The sequence below is a fragment of the Crocuta crocuta genome, unplaced genomic scaffold, assembly GCF_008692635.1.
Source record: "Crocuta crocuta isolate KB4526 unplaced genomic scaffold, BGI_CrCroc_1.0 scaffold344, whole genome shotgun sequence".
NCBI lineage: Eukaryota > Metazoa > Chordata > Mammalia > Carnivora > Hyaenidae > Crocuta > Crocuta crocuta.
In genome coordinates this window covers 1,924,284-1,936,782 of record NW_027533081.1, presented here as the reverse complement: position 1 = coordinate 1,936,782, position 12,499 = coordinate 1,924,284, and the positions used below count along the sequence as shown (strand labels likewise).

General features: G+C 62.6%; 2 protein-coding genes across 2 annotated transcripts; both read right to left on the bottom strand.

Moving 5' to 3' along the window:
* Positions 1-3,152: 3,152 nt before the first annotated feature.
* On the bottom strand, positions 3,153-4,192 carry GP1BB (glycoprotein Ib platelet subunit beta). The gene is given in 3 exon segments (XM_077745841.1): positions 3,153-3,641; positions 3,643-3,958; positions 4,183-4,192. Coding segments are annotated over 3 exon segments (537 nt in total). The 3' UTR covers positions 3,153-3,430.
* A 252-nt stretch (positions 4,193-4,444) lies between these two features.
* SEPTIN5 (septin 5) lies at positions 4,445-9,509 on the bottom strand. The gene is made up of 11 exons (XM_077745840.1): positions 9,154-9,509; positions 8,392-8,488; positions 8,198-8,284; positions 7,803-7,926; positions 7,581-7,715; positions 7,263-7,380; positions 7,012-7,113; positions 6,130-6,226; positions 5,909-6,044; positions 5,575-5,677; positions 4,445-5,462 (listed from the first exon to the last, which is right to left on the bottom strand). Exons 1-11 carry the CDS (start codon positions 9,232-9,234, stop codon positions 5,406-5,408), a joined length of 1,137 nt encoding a protein of 378 aa, XP_077601966.1. The 5' UTR covers positions 9,235-9,509; the 3' UTR covers positions 4,445-5,405.
* Between the last annotated feature and the right edge of the window lie 2,990 nt (positions 9,510-12,499).

Sequence of the window (12,499 nt, the reverse complement as noted above, 5' to 3'; positions counted from 1 at the left end):
AGGGCCTCGTCCACGCTGGCTCCACTCAAGTCTCCGCCCAGTGAAGGGCCGCTGCCCCCCAAGCTCCCCTTCATCTCCCCAGGCAGGAGGGGGCCCACGGAGGACCCGCACACACTCCTCGCCCCCAGGTTGATCGAGAGGTGGCAAAGTGTCTGTTCCACTAGCCCGGGGGCTCCCATTCCACCTTCCCCACCGGCTTCTTCCACAGACGCGTCTGAGGACGGCTCCTTCCGGTCACCCTCCACGCCACGGGCCACGCAGCCGCTCCTTCCAGCCCTGCCACGGTGCACACAGCAGGGGCTCAATAAGTGTTTACGGAGCAAACAGGCGGCGGGAGTGCGGCTGGTCCACCTAGGCTGACACCCCCCCCCGCCCGGCGGAAGAAGTCCCTTATCTTCCCTGCTGATGGGCTGTCAGTGATCCCGGGGAGGGAAAGGGAGAGAAGGGGAAGGGAGGGGAGGGGAGTAGAGGGGGCGCGCTCACCCCTCCCTGTTAGCGGCCACTTGGTGCACCCTTCCCTGTTCCCATGGGGAGTGCGACCTGTCCGCCGTCTCGGCGGTCCACCCCCACGAGCCTGGGCAGATCCGTGCGCTCCTGGTCTCTGTTTCTCCGAGGATCCTGGTTGTCTGCACGCCCAGTGCCCACCTCCGCCGCCCTTGCCCCACGTGGCGGTTTTCCGCAGGCTGCGAGCGCCCTCTGGTGGCTTCTCTGGGTCGCGGCACGTGAGGGGAGAACTGGATCCTGATTCGGGGACCAGAGGTCCTCAGGGGAGGCAGAAACCCATTTCACAGACAAGACCATGAAGGCTACCAGAGGGAGGTAACGGCTGTATCTGTCCCAGGAATGCCGTCTGGCCCTGCCAGGGCTTGTTCAGAGAGGCTGGGGGTGGGCAACGATGTGGTTAGAGGACCCCTGGGCTGTAGCAAGGGACCCGGAATCAGCCAGCTTGGGGACTGGAGGTGTGGGGGGATGGGTAGCGCCTTGGGTTGTCACCGTTTTGTTCCCATCTGGAAGGAGAAGGAGTCTGAAACCACAGAGAGGACGAGGCTGTCAGTGGGGAAAGCCCCTGGGGCAGGTGTGTTGTCCATTAGATGAAGAACAACACGGGGGGAGGGGCATGGTAGGTCCCCGAGGTGGGGGTAGAGGTGTACACTCCCCCTCCCTGCCCAGGGCCCCATTCAGGGGCGCTGAGCTGGGACCATCCACTTCCCCACACTCCTTGGAGACTGAGGCCCCAGGGTCAATGCATGGAGGGTCAGCTCAGGGTCAGAAGTTGGGACTGGGGACTCCCAGGCAGCCTGGAAAAGATTCGCATGAAGCCAGGCCAGCACCCTCTGTGGTCAGTACCTTGGCAGAAGCCAATCTAAATCATGGAGAACTGGCAAAAGAGAAAAAGTCTTGGAGGAACCATGGAATTCAGCTGCCCTGATTACCAGAGAGTAAGGAAGTTCTTCCTTAGGTCTGACCAGACTATGACACCAGCCTCTTTCCTACATCAGAGGAGCTCTGGCTGCTTTGCTGCTCTGGGCTCTCAGGGCTCCTGTGCCCACACTCGCAGAGGGACACTGGCCCAGAAGCCCTCAAACTTGTGGACATTGGACCTTGGCTTCTGCTGACCCCTCCCCAAGGTGTCTGCTGGAGCCTGGGCTCACAGCCTGGTTGGGGGGGGGAGGGCTTCTCTTAGCTTGGGGTCACCTAAGACCCCCAGGCCATTTTCTCTTGAGCCCTACATTTGTTCCCTGAAGGCCCAGGTGAGGAGGAAAAGAGAGGAGTCCTAGGGGCTCTGCTTCCAGTGCAGCATGGAGAAAGCTCAGGCCCAGCAGGAAGACCCCTCTCTGGCATCTGGTTTCCTCCTCTGGAAAGTGAGGGGAACATCCCCTCCCTGTACCATGTTGGGACTGAGTTAGGAGGCTGCCTGTGTACCTTGCTGTGACAAAGACTAGTACCTCTGACCCCCACCAGGGGCTCTGGGTGTGCTGGGCCATCCCTGGGGGTGGGGAGGGTGGCAGTTCATTTGTACAAAAGGGGCCACCCCGATGTGGTGATAAGGCCGGATGGACGGATGGACAGTCGGCCACAGCCCACAATGGGCCGGATGCCCTGCACCTGCCCACAAAGGAGGGGGTGGCTCCTGCCTCACGTCTGACCGGCAGCCCTGAGATAGCATCAGCCCAACCAGAGAGCCATCCATCTTGTCCCACAAAGACTGGGACAAAGGCCATGTCAGCGGCAGCCTCCCCGACCCGGTCAATGGGGGCCAGAGCCTTCCTGTGCCAGGCGCCCCAGGCCCAGGCCTGAGGCTTCTTGTCACAATCTTGTTTGGGGTCCATGGAGAGCAGCCTTCATTGTTTACAGGCCAGCCAGGTGGAGGCCACACCTAGGGCAGGACTGGGACTCCAATACTGAGGAAACCCTTCATTTGGGCACCCTGGGTCCCTTATTAGCAGCTTGTACCACAGTGCGGCACCCTGGAGGAGCCCCAGGCCTTGGCTGCTCAGCCTGAGGTCAGGGGTGGGAGGGGGGAGGCCAGGGACTAAGGCCGGTCTGAGCAGTCAGAGGCACCTTCCTGTGGGAAGTGGTGGTCAAGTGCAGAACATGATTCCAGACACTGTGCAGCCCCCTGGTACCCACTCACCCCTGCAGGGACCTACCTCACTTATTCTCCAGAGGCCGTGCTTCTAATTCAGATGCCCAGGGAGTTCCAGGTAGGTCATCAGATTATCCTCACCACCCTGGATCCACCCGACTGCCCTGAAAGCTGCCCATCCGTGCTCCAAAGAGCCCTCAGAGCCTCCTCATGGCCCCTCACTGACCCCCCGAGACTGCTACTCCAAACATCCTCTCTCTCTTGCTCTCAACCACACTGCCCTGCAGTGCCCTCAGTGTCCTCACTGTCTCCGCACTGTTTTCAATTGTCCCCACAGTGTCTTCACTACTCTATAATGTGGTCACTGTCTGAATTCTTCTGTGCCTTCCACTTGAACTTCTGTCAGTGAGTGGTCTGGGAGAGTTCACTGGCTGACCCCGTGTTTGCCCGGAGGTTATTTTGGGTGTAGGAAGACGTGATGCACCTCCTTGAATCACCTCCTAGGGCTTTCCCTGCAGTTTGGGGAGGGGAATTTCCGGGTGGTGGGCCACAGAGACCAGTCAGGTCGGGAGAAGGGTTTATTCTGCACTGGAGTTTGGTGTGGGCAGCCTCCCAGGGGCTGGGCTGCAGCTCACCCCCTCGACCTGCCTCAGCGTCCTGGGCTTTGGCTCGTCTCGCTGCAGAGGGGCGCGCGTGGCCCGGGGCCCGCAGGGGTTGGTGTGGTCCGGAAGATTGTGCCCAGGCGGAGGATGAGCCCCCGTCCGGGTTAGCGCGAGGGCTCCTTGGGGCAGGGTCCTGTCGGGCTTGCACGCCCGCGTCGCTCGGCGCCTCTCAGGGCTGCTCTTAGAACTCGCTGGCTCCGGCCGTCTCCCCCACCAGCGGGGTGGTCGGCGACAACGGGTACGTGGCGCGGGCGCGGGCGCGCAGCCTGCGCAGGCGGCACAGCAGCAGCAGCAGCAGCAGCGCGTGCAGCAGCCCGAGGCCGAGCAGCAGGAGCTGCCCAGCCAGCGCCCCCCAGCAGAGCGCGCCCGGCCCACAGGCGGCGCGCAGCTCNCTCGGGCCGGTCGGCCAACCAGGCGCGCAGCGGCACCAGGTGACAGTCGCAGCGCCAGGGGTTGCCGTCCAGGTACGCGGTGCTCAGCAAGGGCAGCGAGTCCAGCAGCCCCGGCGGCAGCGCCGTCAGATTGTTGCCCGTCAGCACCAGTTCGGTCGTGTCCGGCGGGAAGGCGGTGGGCAGCGAGGCCTGTGTCAGCCCGCGGCGCCCGCAATCCACGCGCGTCCCCGCGCAGCCACACGGCGCGGGGCAGCCCGCGGCCAGGCGGCTGGGCTGCGCTAGCAGCAAGAGCAGCAGGCTCAGCGCCCGGCGCAGCCCTGCAAGGGAAGCGCCGCAGTGAGACTGGTGGCCTGTGTGGCACCTGGGCGGGATCCTGTGCACCCGGTGCCCCAAAGCCTCTCCATCTCGACCATTCGCGCGCTGACTGGAACTCCCCTTGAAGTCCGACCCAAATCTCCCTACTGTACCCAAACGACTGCAGCCCCTCCGAACACGACTCTGCTCAAGGAGAGCAGTTGGGCCTGCCTGACCCCAAACTCACCGGAGCCCATGGCGAGAGGATGGTGACCCGGCTTCTTCTGCAGCGCTAAGCGTTGGCTGGAGAGCCAAGCGATAAGGCCGCCCCGCCCCTGCCAGTCCTCAGCACCCCGGCCAAACCGACCACAGCACAGCCACCCGCCAGAAATAACCCGGAGGCCCAGCAGACAGGCGCTGCGGCCCCAGATAGAGCGCTATCACCAGGGCTCGTGGGCCACCAGGGTTTCCGCCGCCACAAACTCCCATGGATCACTCGGACACCGCCGTGACTTCACCAACATTGTTCTCCTGTCACCAGGACAGGACGCAGCATTCACAACTGAACANTCATGCTGGGGGTGGGGGAGGGATGGGCTAGGCAACCCAGGGCAACAGTGCTGCTGGGGAGAAGGGACCTCCAGCCACAGGCAGGGAATGGCAGTCTAGGGGTGGGGGGTTCCCAGGTTGCCCAGCACCCACTCACGGCTCCTGGAGCCCTCAGGCCAGGCCACAGCCCTGGGTGAGGAGTATGGGCAATCACAGGGGTCCCAGCCCCGCCAGCCCCGTGAGATCCTTGCCTGCAGCCAGCTGCCCTCCTTCCGTCTGGAGGGATCCTAAGTGCTTCTGTTACCCAACCTGCCACTGAGCTACCCAGTGAGGGGTGAGGAGGTAAGGAAGGACTGGTTACCTCGGCACAAAGTGAGGCCTCAGCACAAGCTGGGTGGCCTGAGGGAGGGGGCACGAGGGCTCCCATGTCCACTCTGTGGCACTGGGGTGGGGAAATAGGCCTGGGATGCTGGGGATCTGCTCCCCTAGTCTGCCTTGTTTTACACCCCCCCTCCCCCACCTGAGTAGGGCCTGGACTGGGAGTTCATGACCTTCTGGGGCAGGGGTAGATCTCAAAAGTCATGGCCCAACCTAGCTCCTGTTCCCCAGAGGCCAAAGAGGGCCAGCTGTGGGGGCTGCTGTCCAGGCCCCTTGGAAGCAGATACAAATGAGGGGAGGGACTGGTGCTGAGAATAAATTAGGGTTGGCTGGGGGCTATGAGCCTGCATCTCTGGGTCAGGTCGGGAACAGTCGGGAACAGTCCTGGTCTGGGCCATTCTGGGACTGGGGTTGTGCCCAGGCCTGTTGGAGATCCAGATTATTCCAGGGTGGAGTCCAGGCCAGTTGGGGTCCAGGGATGGGAAGGGCCAGCCTGAGAACTGGCAGTATATATATCCATGGTAATGTGGGGCTGGGTTGGGGTCACTGGTCCTGCATTTGCTGCTTCATCTTCTGCAGCATCTCCTGCATGCGCCTTAGCTGGAGGTGAGGCGGGAATAGCGGAAAGTGGGGTGAGAATCATGAAAGGAGGGGCCGGACCCCCACCCCCACCCCACCTCAGCCCCTGCTCCTCCCCTGTGGCCCCATTAACCTCCTCATCCTTCATCCTGATGAGCTTTTCTGTCTCAGCGTCAGGAGTAGGCAGTGGTAGGATGGGGATGGGGCTCTCCATACGGCTGTCCTGGGTCAGTTTGCTGTGGGGTGGACGAGAAAGACAGTTTGACCCCCAACACTACCGAGGCTCTGCCCTCCTGACCTCCCACACACCTCGGTCCGCTCTGGGAAGACAAGATGCAGGGTGTGGGGCCGACTTGGGAGTCGGGGCAAAGTTAGATCTGGGTAGGCAGCAAGGATCAGCCCTCTGTTAGGGAGATGCGGCTGGGAACAGGAGGCAAACGATCCAGGTTCGGGTCAGGGCTGCGCACCTGGTCATCTGCTGGATGCAGTGTGCGCGATAGTTCTCGTAGTGCACGTCGCATGTCACGTCCTTGAGATCATGCATGTGTGTGCGGATGAGCATGTTGCGAAGCTTCACAAAGTCGCAGTGTGCCTGGTTCTCCACTGTGGGGCAGGAGCGGGTGGTGGGTGGGTATAGGCCCAAGGGAGCTGCCCCAGCCCCTCTGCCATGCTCCATGCCTGAACTTACCTTCCACGATCCCCCAGGGGTACAGTCGCCCCCGGACCCGCTGCCCCTTGGCCTCCACCACTGTGTTGCTGCCGATAACTGCGAAGGGCGCGCTCTCCTGGGAAGGGCAGGTACAAGGGCTCGCACCCAGTTAGTATGAGTGTGGGGTTAGCGGCTAAAGAGGGACACGGGCACTCGACACCTGGTTGCCCCTCCAGCATCACTATCAAGAGCGTCTCCCCAAAGAGATCCTGGAGTTGCCCAACCCTTGTGGCTTCTCTGAAGCCAGAGCTGGCACAGCTCAGACCCTAGGGGCCTTCACCAGGTTGTGCCCAGCCAGGCATAGCCTTCCCTTCTGAGACCATCCCTTGTCAGGAACTGCTCCATCGAGCTACCTTCACCATCCCTCCCTCCCCAGAGCTGAGCCCCTGCCTCCAATTAGTGATGCTGACTTTGGCCAGGGCCAAGGGCGCCACCCTGCTTTTGGCCCAGTGGCTGCCTGTCCTGTGCCCTGGACTTGGTTTTGCCACTCTAGATTTCAGGGCACCCAAAGCCACAACCACCCTCTGGAGCTCAGAATTCTGGAAGCCAGAGCACACGGAGGCTTGTGGCCGCTGGGTCAGACCCTTCCACTCATGACCCATTGGAAGAAGAGTGAGGAGCAGGGTCAGGGGGATGCCTGGCCAGGACTGTGCCTTTGGGTCCTGGCAAGTGCTCCATGACACACCAACCACATGGGGCCCAAACAGCACAAACCAGCGGGGACATGGGTGAATGTACCCTCCCCCCCCAAGAGGCTCAAATGTCCAGACAGGACTCCTGCCCCCATGGGGTTGGACCTGGAAGCTTGGCACCATGCAAACTGACCTCCAGTTCCCTCCTCTGCCATCCCAGGCCGCTCACCTTCAGTTCCCGATCCTGCTGCTTGAAGTCCTCATCCTCGTCAGAGTCGCATTCAGGGAACTGGTACACATGGATCCCAAACTTGTCAATCTCCTCCCGGATCTGTGGCGGGGGGGTAGGCAAAGCACTGTCAGATTTGAGGCTGGCCAGGGACCAGGGGCCAGGTGCACTGGCACCCAGGATCAGCACACTTGGTGTTGTGAGTCCCAGAGACCTAGCCCAGGCCCCGCTGCTACACACAGCAGGCTCACCCGCTCCTTCAGCTTCCGGATCTCACTAGGGACAAGACAGTCAGCTTTGGCGATGAGGGGCACGATGTTCACCTTCTCGTGCAGAGCCTTCATGAAACCCACATCCACTGGCCGAAGCCTGGAGAGGGCATCCAGGGGTGGAGAGGGGCATGGAGGGGGTGGGGGGGCACAGAGAGAGGGTGGGATGGGCTCAGAGAGAGCACGGTTGTGAGGGCACAGGTAGAAGATAAGCAGTGACAGGTACAGCCAACAGGGAACCATGGAGGCGGGGCCTGCCCCCCACCCCCACCCCAGCCTGTTCCCAGGACATTCACACACCCATGTCCAAAAGGGGAGATGAAGTAGAGGCAGCAGTGCACACGGTTGTCTTGGATGTTCTTGCGGTTGAGGCCGCTCTCGTCACGGAAATACTGTTCAAACTGCTGGTCCACATAGTCGGTGATGGGCTTCCAGCTGCAGGCAGGCAGGAGGGACCGTGAGGCCAGAGGGGAGGCTGGGTCAGCCTAGGCACAGACTGCTCCCCAGCCAGGCTTTCCTTACCACTCAGAGTTGTTGACAGCATCCCCGAAGCCCGGTGTGTCTACGATGGTGAGCTTCAGCTTGACCCCCTTCTCCTCAATGTCCACTGTGTGCTTCAGGATCTCTACGGTCTGGCTGATGCGCTCTGTGGATGCCGGGGCATTGGTTGGAAGGGTCTTTCTGACACTCAGGCCCCACCCCCACTGGGCAGCCAGGACTCTTGTTCTCATCCATTCTAGTATTTAGCCCCGGCCACATAGCCTGACTGTGGTCTGGGCCACTCCTCCTGGACCCTAAACAGGAGACCCACACTGTGGGGAGAGAAGAGCAGGGTCTGGACCTGGAAAGGACTCTTTTGAAGGGTCACACAGCAGAGGATGGGGATCCAATGCCAGGGCTGCAAAGAGCCCACTCACCCTCGGCACTGAGCAGCTTCCGGTCCTTGTACAAGTCGGTCAGGAAGAGGCTGTGGACCAGCGTGGACTTCCCCAGGCCTGACTCACCTGCCCACAGGTACAGTGAAAGAGTCAGGTTAAGTCTGGGATCCCTTGTACAAAGCCTGGCTGGCTAATGGCCCACGCCACCCCACCTGGGAGTGCAGCCCACTCACCCGCCACCATAAGCGTGAAATCGAAGCCCTTCTTCACAGACTTCCGGTGCACCTGATTGGGCAGGGTGGCGAAGCCCACGTACTGCTTGTCGATATCCTGGGGGCAGGGGCAGGGCAAGTCAGCGGCATGCTTGGGTTCCTGGGGCAGTCTGGTGCCCTGTTCCCTACCCGGCTCAGACATGGAGGCAGCAGAGGGCAGAGTCCCCTGGGTGGGGAGTTTCAACGGCAGAAATGGGGTGAGGGCCTGTGAGCAAAGGCCTGGAGCTGGGAAGGCAGGTAAGGGGGTGGCAGGCATCCTTGCCCCCGCCTCAGCGAGGGCCTTTGCAAGGACCTAAGAATGTGTCTGGGTGTGCAGAGTTTAGGATGTCTGGCTGTAGCAGGCCCCAGCTGGGTCCTCCCTTGGGTGGTGGGTAGAGGGCACCAGGACCTAGACCCCTCAGACACAACCAAGGCCCTCCTCCATAGGCGAGAGAAGCCCCCTGGCCTCAATACTCACCCCTCCTGAGTGTACCAGGGGGTGGGAGGCCCCATCTGGCCACCATCCAGCCGTGGGGGTGGCTGGCTGCTGCTACCAAGGCGGAGCAAGGGCTATTTATAGACAGCGGCACGGAGCCTCCCCCGCCCTCGGGGTCCCAGCGCCCACCCAGGCGGACCCTGGCCCTGCCGGTCCCTGTCATGTCCCAGAGCCCTCGGGACCGGGACCCGGCAGGCGCGCACACACACACACGCTGACCCACATTCCACTCCCCTCTCCACACACACCTTGAGCCGCCTCTGGGCCTGGGTCCGCGGTGACAGCAGCTGCTCCACCAGGCGGTCCTGGGGCGCTGCCAGCGAGTCCATCGCTGCGTTCGGACCCCAGACCGGGTCAGACCCACAGGGGGCCGGCCTTTCAGGAGGGACTTACAGGCGGTATTGCCTTGAAGCCCTGCTCTCGCCCCAGTTTTACAGACGCGGGAACTGAGGCCCAGAGAAGGGACGTTGCCCACCCGCGGTGCTGCCTACCCCAGAGGCCCCGCGTGCCATGCCTCTGCCTCTGCGGACCCGTCCCGAGCCGTGCGCGCCGTCCCAGCCCCAGACAGGCCCGGCTCCCGCACCGAACCAGAGGCGGGGCCTCGCGGCGCTGGCGGGTGGGGGGTGGGGGACAAGACCGCCCCACCCGCACGGTCGCCGGGAAACAGTCGCCTGGAAATTGGGCCGCGGGCGGAGCCACCGGAAAGCTGCTTCGGAGGGCAGGGCTCAGCATAGGCACGCATAGGCGCGGAGGCGGAGCCCCGCTGCCGGACCTGTGACCTCGGTGCCTGCGTCTCGACCACCCTGACGGGAAGATGGTCGAGCCAGAGCCCACCCAAGGGCCCTAGGGGGCAGGGGTTGTGGCCGCCCCGCGTCCCACCCCCTCCAGGTGCGGCGCGGCTTTCGCCCGCCAGAGGGCGCCAGAAGAATGCTCCAGGGACCTACGCAAACCCACGCGGGAGCCGGCCCCTCTCGTTCCTCCTCTCCTTGTAGAATTGGCCCGGAAATCCCCCAGTTGGTGTCTTGGAGCCCCAACTATCCACGGCCACACCCCTCCCTGTACTGCCCCCTCCCCCTTCGTGTGTATTGTGTGTGTGATGGGGGCAGGGGTGTTCTTGCCTGGTGTGGCCCCTCCAGACACGTGGGAACTGGGCGAGGGCAGAACCTACCTCCCCAGCCTGGACCCACCAAGACGTCCCCCAGGCTTGCAGAGGCTCAAGGCGTGGGAGGAGTGGGACAGTTAGAGCACTAGAGGCCTACCCACCCTACCTCCCCAAAACTTGGAAGCGGCAGCCAGCCAGCACTGGCCACAACTGCCCCCAGACCACTCTTGTGAGCAAAAGTGGGGGGAGGGTATGTGGCCTGGATTTACCCCCTACCCATCAGGGGGCTCCCTCTCAGCTTCCTCGCCTGCTCTGACGGCCCACAGGATGGGCCCACCAGGACTGGAGAGCTCCAGCCAGTTTATCTCTCACCCTCTGTGACCACCCGGGGGCCACAGTCCTCTCCTGGGCCAACAAACCCTTCCTCACCCCTCTCTCCAGGACCCTACCAGAATCTGAACCAGGGGGTACCAGCCAGGCAGGAGGGAGGCTTGGAAGGGAGCTGCAACAAGAACAGACGTACTTCTGGGACTGTGTATCAGTGGGGCTAGGCGGCCGCCCGGCTCTTCCCCACCTTGGTTCTCCCTTCTTGGCTCCCCTGGTTGAGGGGCCTCTGCCCATCTGTCTAGGCTCATGATGCTGCTCTGGGGCCTGGAGGCCTCTGGCACCTGGGGAGGAGGGGTGGGCCCAGAGCTGGGAACAGGAGAGCCTTTCATGCAGAGGAGAGCAGGGGGAAGCCACAGGGCACCTCCCTCAGCTCTCCCAGCTGGGCCCTCAGTCCTTGCCCTGAGAAAGCCTCCGCACTGTCCCCAGCCCTCTGCCATGTGGACCTGTAGTAGGTGTCTGGGCCAAGTCCCACCCAGCCCCCACCCGCAGGTCTGCTATAGACACCGCCCCTCAGCCTAGGCCCCCCACCCCCGGACAGGCTGGCATCTCAGGCTCAGGGCATCTACAAGACAGACACACCTGGGTCTAGACCTCAGCACTTCACAGCCGGGTGTCTAATGGAGCTTGTCACTCCCAGACTTCCTCAATTTCCCTACTGATGAGGCACAGCCTCTGGGGAGGCCTAGGTCAGGAGGGCAAGAGTCAGGAGGGTCCATGTCACAAGGGCAAGAGTCTCACTCCCAGCTCCTGCCCCTGCACCCAAACTCACCCCAACAGGGCCTGTGGATTCCCTGGGGGAGCTCTGGGGGAGGGGCCCTGCCACCCCCGCTCTCTGGCCCATGAAGTATACAACAAATAATCCTCAGGGCTTCCCGAGCTGTAGACACAGCTGCGCCCACCTCCTCCCGGTGCCTGAGACTCTCGAGGCATTTCCATTCTTAGAATCACTGGAGTCAGCTCTGGAAGCAGCCACCAGAGCCCCCATCACTGCCTGAGACAAGGTCGGGGCATGGAGGGCCACCAGAGCTCTCCCCACCCTCTTTCACAGTGTGGATAGACCAAAGCTCACTAACACTGAACAATGCTAACAGTGAAGCTACCACTTTCTTCTAGCTCCCCGCAGATCCTCGGGGAGTCTGGTCCAAAGACCTGGCTCCCCGGCTTTGTTCCTGGGGCTCCCCGGCTTTGTTCCTGGGGCTCCCCTTCCCACCTGCATGGTGCCCTCTCCCTCTGGTCCGAGGGGCAGGGGACAGGTGAGGCTGGCACCTAACTGACCTCGAAGGACGGGCAGACACAGGCCTGAAGGTGCTCACACCTCGGCAGGAGGACGGTCCTGTTGGTGCTGGGCAGGAACCCCAAGTGCCCGAAGCCCCGGGAGAAGCTGTGGGGGCTGGTCTCCCGGGCCTCTCTTCTGTCTCTCCCTCAAACAATAGCCTGGCAGCATGTGTCCCTGTATCTCAGGCATTGTCTGACCTGCCTTGATAGGAAGACAGCTCCTGGCCCGGGCTCCCTGGAGAGGCCCTTGCCAGCAGGTTGAGGCTGAGGGGCCCCTCCCCAAGAGCCTCACCTGTCCCAGGGTGGGGCGCGTCCCTGCCAGGAGACTGGCACCTGGCAGCCAGTGACTCCCAGCCTCCACCCCACCTGCTGGGCCGCACCCTGGGCCAGGACTTCGGGGTTCTACCCACTGTGTGAATTCCTATCCCTGACGAGGGGTGCCAAGGCCACGTTGGTGCCAGAGTCAGGCCAATAAAATCCCCCCAAAATGACTGAGCTCAAGCCAGAGAAGTCCCCAGCAGGGCTGCCCCGGAGCCCCCTGCCCATCTGGTTACCCACCCCCACCCCACTCTCAGAGTCTTCCAGCTCTGTTTAACCCCAGCCTCAGTTGGGTTTCACAGTGGGTGCCCAGGTCAGCCTCCTGTCAGGTCCTGCATTCCCTGAGTCGGGGCCAGGCCAGCCCCTTTGGGAGGCTACAAGCCTATTTGTACCCACTAGGTTGGAAGACCCATACTAGGCACAGGGATGACTCAGACCAGGCCTTGGAGGCTCCCAGTCTGGGGAAGAGGCCTGGCCACAGATCAGCCCACTCAAATTGGTGTGTGGGGAGA

What these genes read in the sequence shown, in the direction of transcription:
- SEPTIN5 (XM_077745840.1), bottom strand. Translation starts at nt 9,234, where the DNA reads ATGGACTCGCTGGCAGCGCCCCAGGACCGCCTGGTGGAGCAGCTGCTG. An exon ending in ATCTCCCCTTTTGGACATGG is followed by an intron (nt 7,381 to 7,580) that starts GTGTGTGAATGT and finishes TGCCCTCTCCAG; the next exon opens with GCTTCGGCCAGTGGATGTGG. An exon ending in TCCGGAAGCTGAAGGAGCGG is followed by an intron (nt 7,114 to 7,262) that starts GTGAGCCTGCTG and finishes CCCCCGCCACAG; the next exon opens with ATCCGGGAGGAGATTGACAA.